The sequence below is a fragment of the Xyrauchen texanus genome, chromosome 4 (genome assembly GCF_025860055.1).
Source record: "Xyrauchen texanus isolate HMW12.3.18 chromosome 4, RBS_HiC_50CHRs, whole genome shotgun sequence".
NCBI lineage: Eukaryota > Metazoa > Chordata > Actinopteri > Cypriniformes > Catostomidae > Xyrauchen > Xyrauchen texanus.
In genome coordinates, this window is record NC_068279.1 from 31,731,604 (window position 1) to 31,750,031 (window position 18,428).

An 18,428-nucleotide genomic window follows, 5' to 3' on the forward strand; every position below is an offset into this window, starting at 1 on the left:
TGTTTTCTGAAGGTTGGCTTATTTTTAGACTATTCGACTTAAAAATTTCCATTTAAATGCCAGTGAAATTAGTCATTCAGCACATTCCTAATTATAATTTTTTTTCATACATTAATAATTACATTAATTCAGCCTACGTTTATCCTAAAAAAGAAAAATCCCAAGATTTTCTCAAACTAATAATAAATAATAATAATAATAATAAATAATGAGTGACGTATATTAATATTGGATAAAATAAAGAGTTTGGCTACGGCATTCATGCAATGAAAAACAATACAACATGATAGGCAGCTAACTAGATTTAAGTCAAATTAAGTGGCATTCCATGGACAATTCTTTTTAAATGCCCATTCAGCTCCCTCAGCTAGTTTCCATTATTAAGTCCTTATATGGCAGGCCTAGGAGTCATTTTCTTAATCATTGTTGCTGGTATGTGGTGACTGATGTAAAACTGATGTAAAACTGTCTTGTAACATCTGTCCTGATGTAAAAAGAAGTCAGAGAGTATAGAACATAGTAATTAATCAAGACAATAATGGCTAAAAAAAAGTATCACATGGAAGATAAAGAAAAAGGAAGCAAGTACATCTAATTTTTACCCCCAAAGACGTATCAATTCAATTCGTGGCACTGCTGATCAGTGCTGGGCTAAGAGAGACATCTTGCGGTGAGATTGAGAAGTGCAGGCTGTGAATAACCGAAGTGCATCTTATCTTATTTATTTTTTATTTTATTTTTTTTGCATAGTATTGTCTCAATAGCAAAATGACTCTATGCTGCACAATTCAGACCTTCAGACTATGTACCATGTGTCTCTATTAAAAGTGTCTCTGTCTCACATTTAAAGTAACGTAAAGTAAATTTAACCCCAATAAGCAGCGTCTCCTCTGTTCATATCTGGATTCCAAGTTTCTCATTTGATTGCATCACCTCCCTGTTTTTTTAGGCCAGAAGAATAGAAGAGTGAATAGAAGAGTGAAATGATTACCTGTAATCAAGACATCTTCTTGGAAACACATTTACCACCACAATGCTCAGTATGTTAACAGAAAAACTTTTGATTTTTTTTTTTACTTCCGTATGGTGGCGCAAGTGGCATTTTACACTCTTTAGCCTTAAGTCTGACTGCTAAGCAGGGGGTTTCGAACTTTTCTATGCCAAGGACCCCAAACTCTAACGACCCCCTTGCGAGGACCCCCAGCTATTTATTATTTATGTATACATCACATTTATAATGTGTGACAAAAAAATACAAAAATTAAAAAATAAATAATATTATAAAGACATGTTGTTTGCTAAATTTAATAATTGTCTTTTATATTGTTATTGCATTAAAGACTACAGAAACTATAAAAAATTATATAGAAAATATTTAGTCTCTATTAAGTTTTATGACACAATAATAGTATATTATTAAATATATAAAGCTGAAGTGAAACATTTTCAATTGAAATGTACTTGTACAGCACTTCCCCCTTTCGAGTTTAATCACAAAATAAGTACAATCCATGTACAGTACATTGCAAGGAACGTGAGACAAACAATTAGAAATAAGATTTTGTTTTTACACAAAACTACATTATATGTATATGTTTTAATTTTTACTGTTAAAATATATTGCTGTCAATATTAAATTATCAACACAATAATTTGCGACTAGTCATTATAGCAGAATGAAAAGTGATAATGTCAAGTGCTAACCTTTTTAAAATGTTTAAAAAATGTTTTAGCATTTCTTTTCTCTGACCCCAGAGCACCCCCTTATAGCCCACAGGGGGTCCGAACAGTGCTAAAGATATTGTGAGAAAATATATATTTTTTCTTTTCTTTTCTTTTTTGAGGCATCACAAAATATAAAATGGAATGCAGGTGTCTCGAGACACATTGTAATAGTTCTTTTAACTTGACAAGTTGTCTAAATAAACTGCACTGAAAAAACTGCGGGACGCGGTGCATCGGTCAAAGATGGAGGCCCCTTAAAGGGAAAGTTCACCCAAAAATGGAAATTCTTGTATCATTTTCTCACCCTCATGCCATTCCAGATGTGTATGACTTTCTTTCTTCAGCAGAACACTTTTGTAGCTCCAAAAATCACATAAAGGAAACATAAAAGTAATCTATATGACTCGTGTTTAAATCCATGTCTTCAGAAGTGTATATTGGTGTGAGAAACAGAACAACATGTATGTCCTTTTTTTAATCTAATTCTCCAGTTTCACTTTCGCATTCAGATGTGAATGTGAAATTAGGCACCACATGTGACTTTCAGATGTAAAAGTGAAAGTGGAGATTTAGTGTAAAAAGGAAACATATATTTTGATCTGTTTCTCACCCACATATTGAATCACTTCTGAAGACATGGATTTAACCACTGGAGTCATACAGATTACTTTTATGTTTCCTTTGTGTGATTTTGGAGCTATAAAGGTCTGATCACCAATCAATTGCATTGTATGGACCAACAGAGCTCAGATATTCTTCTAAAACTCTTTGTTTGAGTTCTGCAGAAGAAGGAAAGTCATACACATCTGGGATGGCATGAGGGTGAGTAAATGATGAGATCATTTTTAATTTGGATGAACTATCCCTTTAAAGGAATGTTCCAGGTTCAATACACGTCCAACTCAATTGACAGCATTGGTGGCATGATACTGATTACCACAAAAATTACTTGTACTTTTTTTTTTTTTTAAAAGAAGCAAAATCTGGGTTAAAGATACTGCAATGGATGTGAATGGAACCAATCTGTAAATTTTTAAATACACACTGTTTCACAAGTACAAAAGTATAAATCTTGAAAAATTAACGATTTAAACAAATTTACAGCTCAAATAATACACAAGTTTATACAGAAGAATTAATGTAAGTGCTTTTATAAAATTCTAAGCTTCACATTTCTGCCTTTAAAACCTCCAAAAATTGCCCTCAGTCACTTTGATTGTAAGAACCTCACTGCAACCTTGATTTTGAATTTTTATTTTCCTTTTTAAAGAATTGGAGGGACGAAACGAAATACATTTTTGTATTACATTTACATTTATTCATTTGGCAGACGCTTTTATCCAAAGCGACTTACAAAAGAGGAAAAACATCAGCGAATCATCTTAGGGAGACAGTGGTACAAAAATTTTAATACCTGTATTAACATTATGACATAAATGCTGTCGATTGAGCTTAGCTTGTATTTAACCTGGAATATTCCTTTAAGCACTATTGAACAGGAATTAAGCAAAACCACCAATTATTACTATTAAATGCAGGGGACAGGCCATTCTTATTACACAATCGAATGGACTAAATGAGGTGCACTAAGGCTAACACACTGTAAAAATGTTTAGTAGTAAGCAATAGTGTAGTAGATAGTCTAAACATATTCTTAAGAAGATAAAACAGTTTGTTCAGCTGAAGTGCTTCATTAAAGTTTAAGTTTAGTGTACGAAAGTGTTCTTGATTTCTGACCAGGTAGCTGTTGTAGTCAGCGGTCAATAGGTGGCACTATTTGTCTACACCCTCGACAGTACCACAGTATTTACATATTCTAATTTTGACTTCAAGGTAAGCTTACGTCACGACTTAATGAAAATTTGCTTTTTTTTATGGTACCAAAGTCTATCAAGATTCAAGAAATACATTTATTTGTATAGATTATTGATGGAGCAACAATTTGTGTGAAAATAAACAACAAATGTTGTTTTGAATAAAATATTCTTCTTTTTATGAGGTTAAGGTATTTTGTATAGCAACAAACAGGGAAAGTCCTGTGGTAGTTGTTGATTCTATTTAGTGTTTTGGGAGAAAATACAATCAAAAGAGCCTTTTACCCCAGGGAGCCTTTAGATTCGTTGGACCATATTATAAAATTTTAACATTTTCGGTTACCTGAGCAGTAATACACATATTTAACGTTATATTAAAATACAAATTAACAAACTGTTAAATAAGTAAGTTTCCATTTTAATTGATGTCATCTCACAGTCACAGCCTCATTTTTTTTTCACAGGATTTTTGGAAGTTTACTTGAAATGAAAAGATACACAATCGTTGTAACTATTCTGGCTCGAAAGAGGAAGCAAACTTGAAATGCAGCTCATATGTCGGACAATCCACTCATTTCTCCTGCCTGCACCGAGAAAGACGCCAGTCCCTTTGACTGATGTTCTTATCGGCCAATGAATTGAATGGATGTGTGGCAAAGCTCAAATCACAGCAGAGAAGGGGCGGAGCTTTCTCGGAATAGCCTCTTCAATATTACGTCATGCGCGAGCGAACAGCTGGTCCGTTGCGCGACCTGAAAATGTGTATAAGCGTTGCGATATAAAACCGCGTCCGTGCCGTTGCGGCATAAACTGTCAGTGTATCACGATGTGGTGGCTGGAAGGGTTTAGGTCGGGCATGGGCCGCCTGGAGATCCTGTTGCTTGTTTACACCTTGCTCTGCTCTCTCGGAGGTGAGTTGTTCAGTGAGGGTGAAAGTGAATTCGCTATCATGATGCAGTGGAGCTGTCCTTTGTGCTGGTGCTGAACTACTTCACACAAGGGCTTGCCGTAGCCAATATCGTTTAATGCTATTGCACTTTGAACAGCTGCTGACCACGTAAAGGTGGAATGATTATCTTCTTTTCGCTGTTGTCTTATTGGTGTTACGATGTTGTCATGGGCACATTCCCGAGAATAAAGCAAAGACTACAGTGTACTAGATTCTTCAGGAGCTTCGCTTTTCAAGTGTGTGTATGCTAGGTGCTCGCGAGAAGTGGATGCTTCTTTATATCCAGATAGACGAATATCTTATTATGTTATTAATACAAGGGTAAACTGAGAAGTAATAAACTATTCCTTCCAAATTGCCGTACATTACATCCATCGCTTGTGTATGCTGGCCTATATTATTTATTTCAGTTTTATTCCATTGTTGCCGATTAGCAAGCAATATTTAGTTCACCCGTGATTCACCCGTGCTCACATAACATCAACATGTTTCCCAAAGCACATCGCGCGCCTTCGGGAAATATGTATACGATCATTATCCAATTAATGTTTTTTAATGGCAGCGTGTTAGCCTCGAGTCTTAACTTTTGTCATCGAAGTCTCGACAGCATTAAAATAGCTGGGAGTTGTTTCTTGTTTATCTCGAGACGCTGTGCAGTTGTAGATCGCGTCGATAAGGAAGTTAATCTGGCTGCCAGAGCAAGACAATACCTGCGCTGCTGTGCCTGAAAGCGCATCTGATGGATGGTGTGCTTTAGATCAGTGGTTCTCAACCAGGGGGTCGGGACCCACTAGGGGGACTCAGCACACTTCCAGGGGGGCCTCGAGATATCTTAAAATAATTTAAAATAAGTTTATTATAATGTTTATATAATTGTTAGAATTCAATTAACTGAAAATGCTAAACATGTAATGCTAACTCCCTTCAACAGCTTGCTTTTTATGAAGAGTATACAGTTCTAGACATTTCTGAAATCACAAGTTTTAAGGAAATGTGTTATAATAGATATCTCTCATAATAGAAATATCTAATAGCCCATATGGGCCTTCACAAATTTTCTCAAAAAATGGGGGGCCTTGGAGTCAAAAAGGTAAAAACAAAACAAAACATTGCTTTAGATCACTCTCCTTGTCAGCTGTAATTGATCTCCGAGACTGAGTTCACATCACATATTTCTTAAGTACAAATCAAACAAAGCATTGTTTGCCTCCTTTTGAGCTATTTTTTTTATCCTTGTCCTAATAAAATCAAGCTTAACAGTTAGTCCACCACTTAAATAGCTTATTAGATGTTTGCTGTTCCATTTTGCATACCTGGCTTTGTAAACTTACTGTTCTTATTGATTTGTTTATTTTTAAATAAGCTTTTCTACTTGCAATTATGAGGATTCTTTCAATCTTTTGACTTGATCATTTCTGTCACTCACAGCATTTTGATTTTGCATTCAATTTTTTGTACAACTGTATAAGTACTGCATGCACTGAGGAGGGTTACCTGTTGGGAGAATTCCTTTGTTCTCCATTTCCTCCAGTGAATACCTTTTTCTTCTAATGTGCTTTATGCAAAGGTGTAATGCTTCTCTTCTTTTCGCTGTTGTCTTATTGGTGTTCTAATTTTTTCATGGGCACTTTCTCGAGAATAAAGCAAAGTCATACTCCTTAAGTACAAATCAAAAGCATTTTTTGCTACCTTTTGAGATCATTTTCTATCCATGATCTAACAATCTCAAGCTTAACAGTAGTCCATTACACAAATTTAAATAGCTTGTTATAAGATGTTTGCTTCTCCATTTTGTAAACCTGCCTTTAATTTTGTTTGACTGTGCGACGGGTGAAAATAACTCACTGTACTTATTTTTCAAATAGGCTTTACTTCTTGCAATTACGAGGATTCTTACAATTGTTTGAATTTGTTTTTTGTCTTTTTACAATTGCGTACATACTGTATGTATTGAGTAGGTCACCTGTTGGCAAATACTGTTATTCTCCATTTTTCTCCAGTGAATACCTTTTTCTTAATTGCCTTACTGTAAAAAGTGGTATTCTGCTATTATTTCCCTAAAAAAGCATTTTCTGCCTGATCTAACACCTAAAAATATTTTATGTTGGTGTAACCTAAGAGTGTCAGGTTGATTCGGTGATGTTAAATACTATTTTTTTAATTGAATCAAATCACTTAAATTAGATGTTACCACATCTACATTTTTGAGGTTACCATTTTTTCAGTGCAGAGATTAGATTCATAACACGCAAGCAATTAATTAACAAGATTTGATTATAGGGCACAAACACACTGCAAGGAGATACAGCAGCCACAGGAGTTTGCTGATCGCTTACATTGATCACAGTATTGACAAGCTGCAAGAACAGAGTGATGTTCTGAGGCTATAGCACAAAGGAGCAAGACCAATGAGCCATTCAGTCTCATGGGGGAACGAGTCAGAGCAGACCAAAGAAAAGAGTCTGTTTCTACGTTTTTCAATTTCAGATCTGCCTGTCTCTGACAACCTTTAATGTGTTGATCAGGTTTGATCTATCTCTCTGTCCCTTTTAAATCTATCTATCTATTTGTCTATGTATCTCAATAAATAGATGATTGTGACTTGTGTGTGTATGTGTGTGTGTGGAGAGAGAGAGAGAGAGAGAGAGAGAGAGAGAGAGAGAGAGAGAGAGAGAGAGAGAGAGAGAGAGAGCAAAATATGTCAATAAAATTCCCTAACCTTCTTAGTGAAATGGGTATGAGTGACATTTATACCAAATTGGAGCATGCTTGTAAGACCCCATTATGCAGAGACAAGACCAGTGAAGAGATGCTTTGTATTGGGTAATAGTGCGTTACTTAACACTCACATTTAGTGTGTAATAGGAGGCATGTTACAGTTTAGTAAAACTCTGTTTAACATCTTAGGATGACAGACTTTGTTCAGGCAGCACCTGTTCATGTGTGCCAGGCTGACATCAGCTGTAGTTCCGATGCTAAGCGACCAATGAAGAATTGTCTCTGTTGTGAAACTGATACTGGATGAAACAGAGTAACAAATGTACTGAAATATAGTTGGATTCCTTGAAAAATTGGCAATACAAACTTGTCATTGCTTTGCTTTATGCCAATGCCATAAACTTCCATTAATGCTATTATAGTATATTACTTTGTATACATTTTAAACCACAAAAACTGCGAGTTCAAAACATACTGCACGTCCTCGCTTTAGTTACGCTCCACCGTTACCCCATTATAACGCAAAACAAACCTTGCGTTTAATTTTCATCAGTTTGTAGATCCTTGCGTCCCCGTGCAGCATGCAGCGCATATCACACTAACTCGCGAGCGTGTCCAAAATCAATTAAAACGCTGCAAGATGAATGGCGCCACAACAACCCTGCAGGGAGATTCAGAGGATAATTACAATGCGCAGTCCCATGAAAGCGCGTCACTGCTCTCTGATTGATGCTCCGCCATCGCATAATTCAATATAATTCAATATTCGCCGCACCAATCTGCTAATCTTAAAGTCTCCGGTAACTAATGGAAGTCTGCTTTTGTGATGTCTAAATTGTTGTACACGGTAAGAAAGTTTTTGAAAGAATGTATTTTCAGATAGTTGAGTCATGTGTGAGTCAGAACCATTTCAGTGGCATGAGACATAAAATAAAATAAATATGCACATACAATTTCAATAAACAATATATGGATATATATTCAATGAAAAAATCCACATGAAAAGTACGAAGACCTCATCATTGCTGGGTCATTCCAACTAGGCAGTACATTTTTCCCATCATATACGTCTACATTCATAGACAGGTCTGCTACACAGGTATACTGAATAAAGTTTTAAACTTTAAAACTAAAATGAAGAAAGATATTATGGATATAATATATATGATATTACTTAGTAATGGCTAATAGTTTTATCAGAATATATTTCACAATATATTCCTGAGAATTTATATATTTATACAGTTCAGAAGTTTACATACACTTTTAACCACTCCACATAGACACAAGTCATTTTTCCAACAAATGTTTAAATACAGATTGTTTCACTTTTAATTGACTATATCACAATTCCAGTGGGTCAGAAGTTTAGATGCAATAAGTTAACTGTGCATTTAAGCAGCTTGAACAATTCCAGAAAATGTTTTCAAGCCTTTAGGCAATTAGCCAATTTACTTCTGATAGGCTACTTGGAGTCAATTGGAGGTGTACCTGTGGATAAATTTTAAGGCCTACCTTCAAACACAGTGCCTCTTTGCTTGACATCATGAAAATCAAAAGAAATCAGCAAAGACCTCATAAAAAAATTGTGGACCTCCACAAGTCTGGTTCATCCTTGGGAGCAATTTCCAAATGCATGAAGGTACCATTTTTATCTGTACAAACAATAGTACACAAGTATAAACACCATGGGACCACGCAGCCATCATACCTCTCAGGAAAGAGACACACTCTGTCTTCTAGAGATGAACAAGTTTGGTGTGAAATGTGCAAATCAATCCCAGAACAACAGCAAAGGACCTTGTGAATATGCTGGAGGGAACAGGTAAACAAGTATCTATATCCACAGTAAAATGAGTCCTATATCATCATAACCTGAAAGGCTTCTCAGCAAGGAAGAATCACTGCTCCAAAACTGCATTAAAAAGCTGACTACAGTATGCAAGTGCACATGGAGACAAAGATTATACTTTTTGGAGAAATGTTCTCTGGTCTGATGAAATAAAAATTGAACTTTTTGGCCATAATGACCATTGTTATGTTTGGAGGGAAAAAGGGTGAGGCTTAGAAGAACACCATCCCAACCGAGAAGCACAGGGGTGGAAGCATCATGTTGGGGGGGGGTGATTTGCTGCAGGAGGGACTGGTGTACTTCACAAAAAAGATGGCATCTTGAGGCAGGAAAATTATGTGGATATATTGAAGCAACATCTCTAGACATCAGCCTGGAAGTTAAACCTTGGTCAAAAATGGGGCATCCAAATGGAAAATGACCCCAAGCATACCTCCAAATGTGTGGCAAAATGGCTTAAGGACAACAAAGTCAAGATATTGGAGTGGCCATCAAAAAGCCCTGACCTCAATCTGATAGAACATTTGTGGGCAGAGCTGAAAAAGCATGTGCGAGCAAGGAGCCCTACAAATATGACTCTTTTAGACCAGTTCTGTGTGGAGGAATGGGCCAAAAATCCAGCAACTTATTGTGAGAAGCATGTGGAGGGCTACCCAAAACATTTGACCCAAGTCATACATAACAAAGTGTATGTAAACCTCTGACCCACTGGGAATGTGATGAAAGAAATAAAAGCTGAAATGAATAATTTTCTCTACTATTATTCTGACATTTCACATTCTTAAAATAAAGTAATGATCCTAACTGACCTATTCTTCAAATAATGTCGTGACATAAGAGTGGCTGTTTTTCTATGATTAAATGTCAGGACTTGTGAAAAACTGAGTTTAAATTAATCTGGCATATACATTAAGTGTAAAGTTCTGATGTAAACTTCTGACTTATATATTATTAGGAGTGGTGGCGGTGTAGTGGTCTAAGCACATAACTGGTAATCAGAAGGATGCTGGTTCGAGCCCCACAGCCACCACCATTGTGTCCTTGAGCAAGGCACTTAACTCCAGGTTGCTTCAGGGGGATTGTCTCTGTAATAAGGGCTCTGTAAGTCGCTTTGGATAAAAGTGTCTGCCAAATGCATAAATGTAAATATATATATATATATATATATATATATATATATATATATATATATATATTTTATGTATACTGTCCTCAACATAGTTTTAGTGTTTTGACAGTCAGATAAACTTCCTTCCCTCACACGACTCTGAAGACAAGAAGGTTCGTTTGTCTACAGGTTTAATGGTCTTGGGTATGGAGTGAAACTACAAATAAACATATTTCAATAATAATAATAATATCCAGGAATTAACAACAATTACAGCATCAAATCAACATCCACATTAATGAAATTGTCTAATGATAATTGCAAATAAACATGTCATTTTGTAATGTAAACAATCGCCTACAGCAAAATGACGCTAAAGCTGGAAAATAATTAGGCTACTAATACTCTTTAACAATGCACATTAATATGCAAGTATAATGAACATCCATGTAAATCAAATAAACACTTACAAGTGATGCTGTTGCAAGTTTAAAGATTACAGAAATACATGGCGAATCAAGAGAGCCATCGTTATCACTGCCCGCATAGAGCACTCTCTAGTTCCTGATTCACGTGAATACCGGAAAATCTCGGAATTAAAGTAACGTCAAACTTGCCACTAGAAAGAGCTCTAACCATAAATAAAGTAAACAGGAGAATTAGTTCCCTACAGTGGTGGACGAAGTACACATACCATGTACTTGAGTTAAAGTAAAGATACTCAAGGTAAAATATTACTCAAGTAAAAGTAGAAGTGCTGCCTTTAAACATTCACTTGAGTAAAAGTACAAAAGTATTTGCCTTCAAATGTACTTAAGTATCCAAGTACTATGATTTTTTATGGCCATAATGTCCTATTATAATTTGTCACAAGACTCTTGCTTAACTCAGTCTACATGAAGACTAATGTCACTCTTGGCACACCAATCTATTAATAAAATGACATTAATTTGTCAGATGTGTGTGTATATATATATATATATATATATATATATATATATATATATATATATATATATATATATATATTTGAATTGAATACATTTTTCTTGTGTTTAATTTTGGAGGGAAGGGGACTGTTCCCATAAGGTATAATACATTTACAGTATTTGCTGTATATATTTTTCTCAAGTGTCTATGGTCATAATTATTAACATCCTAATGTTATGATACAGTCACATAAACCTGCACAACGGCATTAAATATATATATATATATATATATATATATATATATATATATATATATACACACACACACACACACACACACACACACACACACACACACATGCACACACATACATAGAATATAAATATATATATATACATATACATATATATTCTATGTTATGGGAGCAGCCAATTTCCCTCCAAAATTAAACACAAAAACGTATTAATGCAGTGTTTCTGCTACTCCACAGAAAAAAAATGCTATTATATGCAAGTCATTTTAGTGTCAACAAAATAAGCAATGTACATTATGCGTCAATATTTACCGATAATTGCTGCAATAATAGCTGCTGCTCTCTGCCCCGCTTAAAATCATTGGCAACGCAATTTGTTTGAAACTATTGAGAGCTACACGAATCACGTGACCGCACGGCGGCGAGATCACTGTCGCAACCGTCTATGTTCGCAACTCTCATATTTAGCGGTTCTGGGGTGTGTTTCCCGTACAACGACGTTACTTGCTGCTCCACTACCGTAGTACGATGCACTGTTGAAGAAATCAACTTGCTAGTCACGACTGTTTCCCGAAACCGTATTGTCGCAAATTGGTTGTTCAACCACGTTGGTTAATGATGTCACACATGTGGTGGAGTAAAAACTACTTTTAATGAATCTGTTTGCGATCGAATTAATGCTAGATGTTTTGCTATAAATTACGGACATGTCATCTGAGGACTATATCATATTTTTCTCAGTTATTTGCTTTATTTCCAGATTCAATCATAGGCTCGTTCTTACGCACTAGAGCACGTTCACACATGCGCAATCTTCAAAAACGGTACTTTAAATCTATTGACAAACTAAAAGACATAAAGGACATTTGTATGTCTTCTAAATAAAAGATACTGATTGTACTGAATGTCATCTTGCTTATTTGGCTCAAGATAATAATTTATTAAGCTCACATGTTATAATAACAAGAAACTCTGCTTCTAACCACAGGTCGAGAGCTGTCGTTCCAACCACACAACTCTGCGATGCTGTTTGCGAATGTTCGTTGGAACGATGGTTTCGGGAAACACCGACTCGTTGAACTATGATGATAACGACGGAACTTGCGACCATAGTTGGCTAACGATGCTTTTGGGAAACGCACCCCTGGTTCACGCTTAGTAGATGCCACCAAGGCAAGTTCAAAACAAAGCGCGCACACTGTACTGTGATTGGTGGCTCGTTTGACCAGTTACGTTTTTATCCACTCATAAATAAAAAGGAACGGCTGATTTTGAAAATGTAGTAGAGTAAAAAGTAAGATATTTGACATTGAAATGTAGTGGAGTTAAAGTAAAAGTCTCCCCAAATTTAAATACTTCAGTAAAGTACAGATACGCAAAAAAGCTACTTAAGTACAGTAACGAATTACATTTACTTCGTTACTGTCCACCACTGGTTCCCTAATAACATTAAATAATTACAGACATTCAACAATTAAATCTGTTATCCAATTAAACACAAAATATTGAATCTGTTACATCAAATTTGTTCCAGCACAGTATGCATTTACAGGGTTGGAAGGGTTACTATTGAAATGTATTCCACTACAGATTACAGAATACATGCTGTAAAATATAATTTGTATCGTATTCTGTTAGATTACTCAAGGTCAGTAAAGTATTCTAAATACTTTGGATTACTTCTTCAGCACTGGTAGATTTTTTTACTTGTTTTGACTATAAAAACTCTTCCAGTACAGTAAGACAAAATACAAATTAATGTTACAATGTTAAAAATACATTCTCTGAAAAACCTAAATATCTTATGCAGTTTGCTTCTAAAACAAGATCAATCTAATTGATGTTGTTTAAAGGATTTAAAAAATATATATTTTTACAGGAAAACAATACAAAATTATTATCAAGAATAAGATTTTTGCCCTAATATCAAAGCTCTTACTATAAAAAATAAATTATGATCAACATACCTTTTCTTGATAAAAAAACATGATCGTGCCTACTAACATGTGCATGTAAAATGGCTCGAAATAGCTTTTTAGCTTAGCGTAAAGCTAACAATTTACGCATTTATTTCTATTTCTGCTGCTCCAAACTTACTTTGAACTTACTTCTCTGTCTGCTCGTATGAATGTAATATATCATAAGAAAGGGTTTTACCGCTGTTCAAATGCACTTTTGATCACATCATTTATATGTATAGATGTTTTCCATCTGAAAGGACAAAATATTACATTGTAGGATATTACTAAACCCTGCAACCCTGACTATGAAAGGGACTGGTGATGTTGTGTCCGTCAGATCTATGCAATTAATCAGCCGGCATATGACTCATATGACGGCATATGAAAGGATAATGAAAGTTAGGACGATTCAGAGTAGCCTAATCAATACTAAAAAGATTACACTAAAAGAATGATCAGAAATCAATTAGAACTTAAATCTAAATTAGAGTTTCAATTTAAATTGGAGTCAGATAAAATAAATAAAGGAGTCAATTGATAAAGTGCAAATTAATAAGTGTTTATGGTATAGTGCTCAGAAAAGAAAGAACAACACAGAAACCTTCAGGGGCCATTCTGTTGGAATCCAACATCGGACCAATAATTTGGTTTTACCCCTTTTTACACAAGGGTGCAAAAATCAAAGACTACATTTAGCAGAGCAGGTGTATGTATTATGTTTGTTAATGCACATTGCCTCGACCTGCTAAAGGCTGGTTGTCAAAACAGCTTTTTTTTGTAAATATAAAAGACACAGATAAGAAAGGCTGCATTTAACATTATCAACAACAATAAAGTTCTCATGTAGCTTACTATAACTGGGCATATTATCCTTCATCTAACCGCTCCTTTTTTCTTAAGTGTAATGGGTGCCAGTTGGTACAAAAGCAAATTTCTGGGCCACTTGTACACTAACAGAATGCAGGATAAAGGATTCATCCTCTCCAATATTAATTAGAAATGATGACTCATTATGAACTAATCATCATTGTTGGTTAATTTAGGAGAGGTTCGTTTTTTTAGAAACCTATGTAAAAGCTGACAGCTCTAAAGGTCAGTCTGTCTGTGAAAATAATGTTCAGCTAAGAAGCCATTAATAAAAAATTATAAACGAATCGCTCACCAACAAAAGGAAATTATCTTCTCTAAGTAACAGCCAATGAAATGTACTTCTTAATAACCACTGACCTTGTCATTCATGTTAGAGTTCCCTATAACAGCTTGAACAACCAGGACATTCAAAATAAAAATCATGGGTACATAACTAGCAGTCTATCTATTTATACAATAATAGCAGATAAACAGAAATTCTTTAGCTCACTGCTACAACCAGAATAGCTATCAAGGAATGCAGTATAGGTAATTGATGAAGCTGAAGACGAGCGAGAACGATTTAAGTGTATTTGTGAAGATGACGATCTTATCCCTTGGACATTATTATGTTTGCATCAGATGCCCTGTTTGTCATTTATTACATCTGTCATTATTGCCAAGCTATCACTGCCTTAAATTACTTTGAGGTTCACAAAAACAGTCAAAAACAAAATGCATCACGAAGCCAAAGATAACTGACACTGATGGCGCTAGTGCGGTGGCAGCTGATGTGATTCGAAATGCTTTTGAGCCTAACAACAATATAACATTTATCTAAACTGAGTAGAGAAGTTGAAAATATTATCCAATTGTATTTGCGTTGAGTGGCACCTTCTGATCCAGTAGATTTATTCGATTTACACCAACAATACTCTTCTCTCTATTGTTGGAACAAGGAGACATAAGGTGTGATGTGCCCTTGTGGACTACTTCAAGGCTTTGTGTTTTGCTGTAGAGGGCTGATCTGTCAAGCCTCTGCACCCTTCTGTGTGATTTTGGCATTAGGGCCACTTTGCTAATTGCACTCGGCTCATACATCCATTCTCTTACTGAGTCACAAACTGCTACCAGGGGAAAATAGCTCTCTAACCCTCATCAGGATCTCTTTTGCTCTCTCTTTCACCCACACGCGTGCTCTCTCTATGGCAATATCCTCTAATTCATGGGGTCTTGCTGTGAAAGGTTATGCGAGACATTTCTCTCATCCTTGAGCAAACATTAATTAGTGGAACAGTCTGAAGAGGAAACTTTTTTTTTAATTCAGAAAGAATCTGTTCTTGATTACAGAATGTGTCAAGATCAACGGCTTAGAGAAAAAAAATTAGAATGTTGAAAATCGTTAATGGGTTGCTTTGCCTCCCTGTCGAACAGAAAATTAGTGCTTCCGATTTTGGTGAGCTGTGGTTCTGTGGTTCCTCTTTCGGATCTTAATGTTTAAGATGAGAAGGATTGATGGGAATTAGGCGAGATCAGGGCCATTAGGAGCACTAATCCACATGTAATCCAGCACCAACCAAGCTAAAGTTTCCTCTGGGATCGTTGTGCTACACTTGGTGGGGAAGAAGCACATCTTCTTGTTGTCTGCATATGGACTAAATGTGCGAAGGATATAGAGACTACATTTATATGTACATCAGAAAGCAGTTAAATATTAGAAAGCTGCTTAAGGCTCAAAAGGCAGGGAAAATTCACTTCCACCACCTGTACCATCAGCACTGGTGCCCCCCAGGGATGTGTGCTCTCCCCACTACTCTTCTCCCTGTACACCAATGACTGCACCACCAAGGACCCCTCTGTCAGGCTCCTGAAGTTTGCAGACGACACCACTGTCATCGGCCTCATCCAAGATGATGATGAGTCTGCATATAGAAAGGAGGTTGAACGGCTGGCTTTCTGGTGCAGTCAAAACAACCTGGAATTGAACATGATTGTGGACTTTAGGAGGAACACCCCAACGTTGTCCCCCCTCACCATTCTAAACAGCACTGTGGTTGCAGTGGAGTCATTCAGGTTCCTGGGCACTACCATCTCACAGGACCTGAAGTGAGAGATACACATCGACTCCAGTGTGAAAAAGGCCCAGCAGAGGTTGTACTTCCTTCGCCAGCTGAGGAAGTTCAACCTGCCACCAGTGCTGCTGAAACAGTTCTACTCAGCAGTCATTGAGTCTGTCCTCTGCACTTCAATAACTGTCTGGTTTGGTGCAGCTACGAAATCAGACATCAGAAGACTACAAAGGACAGTTCGGTCTGCTGAGAGGATTATTGGTTGCCCCCTGCCCCCCCTTCAAGAACTATACACTTCCAGAGTGAGGAAAAAGGCTGGTAAAATCACTCTGGACACAACTCACCCAGCCTACTACCTTTTTGAACTGTTGCCTTCTGGCCGGCGCTTCAGAGCTCTGAACACCAGAACCGTCAGACACAGGAACAGTTTTTTCCCTCAGGCCATCCATCTAATGAACAATTAAATTGCCCCATTGAGCAATAATTATGTGCAATACACAGTTTAATTTTAAATTTAATTTTAATTTATATTATCCAACATATCCACTTCTGCCATTACTTACATTGCTCTGTACATAATATACTGTTTTTTGTTCTTTATATAACAGATTGTATTAGATTTGCACTACGCGTGTGTGTGTATGTGGGAATGTATGAAGGTGAGTGTATGTCCGTATATGTATAATAATTTATTTTGTGTTCTTTTTTGTTTTTAATTACCTATGTCTTGCTGCTGTTTTTGGTATTGTTTGTATTGTTGTTGACTGGAAGCTCCTGTCACCTATACAAATTCCTTGTATGTGTAAGCATACTTGGCAATAAAGCTGATTCTGATTCTGATTCTGAAAATCGGTTTATAGGTTTATATGAGCTGCTTTCTCTTTACTCCTGTATTCATGCAGCTCGGTCAGTAAGCAGCTATCTCCACAGCAAAATAATTGTCCTGCGACACGTGTGTTAATAACAAACATTGGATCTGAGAAAGACTTTGCTAATTTATTCTCTGCTGCTTCTCTTTATTTCCTGATGTTCTGTAGTTATTGGTGTATTTGTTTCTTTCACTTTCTATTGCAACCTGTTGCGGAATTGTGAATATGTGAACATGAGGGACAGTCAAAATTTTACATTTGTTCAGTATGAATAAACGAGTGCAGTTTATGTGATTTTCCAACTGTATTCCCATAAATGTTGAATTCTTTCAGCTGTGTTGACTTGTTGTTGGGCTCAATCCTATGACGGTGTTATCCCAGTTTGTTCCATGCACACACACTATTCAAACTCCTATGGAATGAAAACCCTGGAATAAACCATTTCTTAAGTGTATGTAAACGTGGTCACTGTGTGCTTATTAAAGGGATAATTCACCCTAGTCTAGAGTTGGGTTACTCGAGTTCGGACACAGAATCTGAGTCACGAGTCCAGTTTTAATGGTCTTGGACTTGTCATGGTCTTGGATGCATTTTTACTCGGACTTGACTCAGACTCGAATCTGAGTCCAGCCTAATGCATGGCATTTGAAATGTGATGCAATGAACAATATAAATAAATAAAAATAACGAAACATTAATAAATGGACACTCAGTTTGCAAGCAGTTGTAGCAACCCCTGATGTCGTAGACTTAGCCAGAGTTTGTTTCACCGTGTTAAGCAAACACACCTGGAGAGTGTCACACTCAGTCAACCAATACACTTGAATGTTACTATGGAGACTGCTGTTTAATATAAATTTCTGATGTGGCTGGCATGATGAACACATAAAGACAGGTATGTAGCCTATGTATTAGAAACTACAAGGCAGTTTCGCAAGGCACGGGACCTGACAACTGGTAAAATCGCACACAATGTTTGTGCATTCAAGACGGTGCTCGCATTGCGGTTTCATCGTGGTTAAGAACTTCATTAAATCAAGTCATCCACATCATTTCTCTCACAGTTTACTAAAACAACATAGAAAAATAAATATTCAGAATGATATAATTAATATTGTGCTATTAAGTCTTTTTTGGCATAATGTATCCACACATGTAGGTATCTTCTGTAGTTTCCTCATTGTCCTTCTTGCTGTTGTCTTTGGTATGAATGTATGCAAAATATATAGTGTATATATATGATGTAGTACTGCCCTTCAAAAGCTTCATTACACAAAATGTACTGTAATTTACACAAATCATTCAGTTCAAATTTTGCCTCCCCTTGG

General features: G+C 36.2%; 1 protein-coding gene across 2 annotated transcripts in view; it reads left to right on the top strand.

The window, feature by feature from the left end:
* Positions 1-4,303: 4,303 nt before the first annotated feature.
* The window catches only part of LOC127635881 (transmembrane protein 8B-like), a 203,253-nt gene continuing 189,128 nt past the window's right edge, over positions 4,304-18,428 (top strand). The window contains exon 1 of one of the 2 annotated variants that reach the window (XM_052116163.1): positions 4,304-4,450. Coding sequence is in view for 1 of the 2 variants with exons in the window: in XM_052116155.1 (XP_051972115.1) it covers positions 4,366-4,450 (85 nt within the window). In the remaining variant the exon portion in view is untranslated. The remainder of the gene's footprint in view (positions 4,451-18,428) is intronic. The other variant, XM_052116155.1, reaches the window with a different exon arrangement.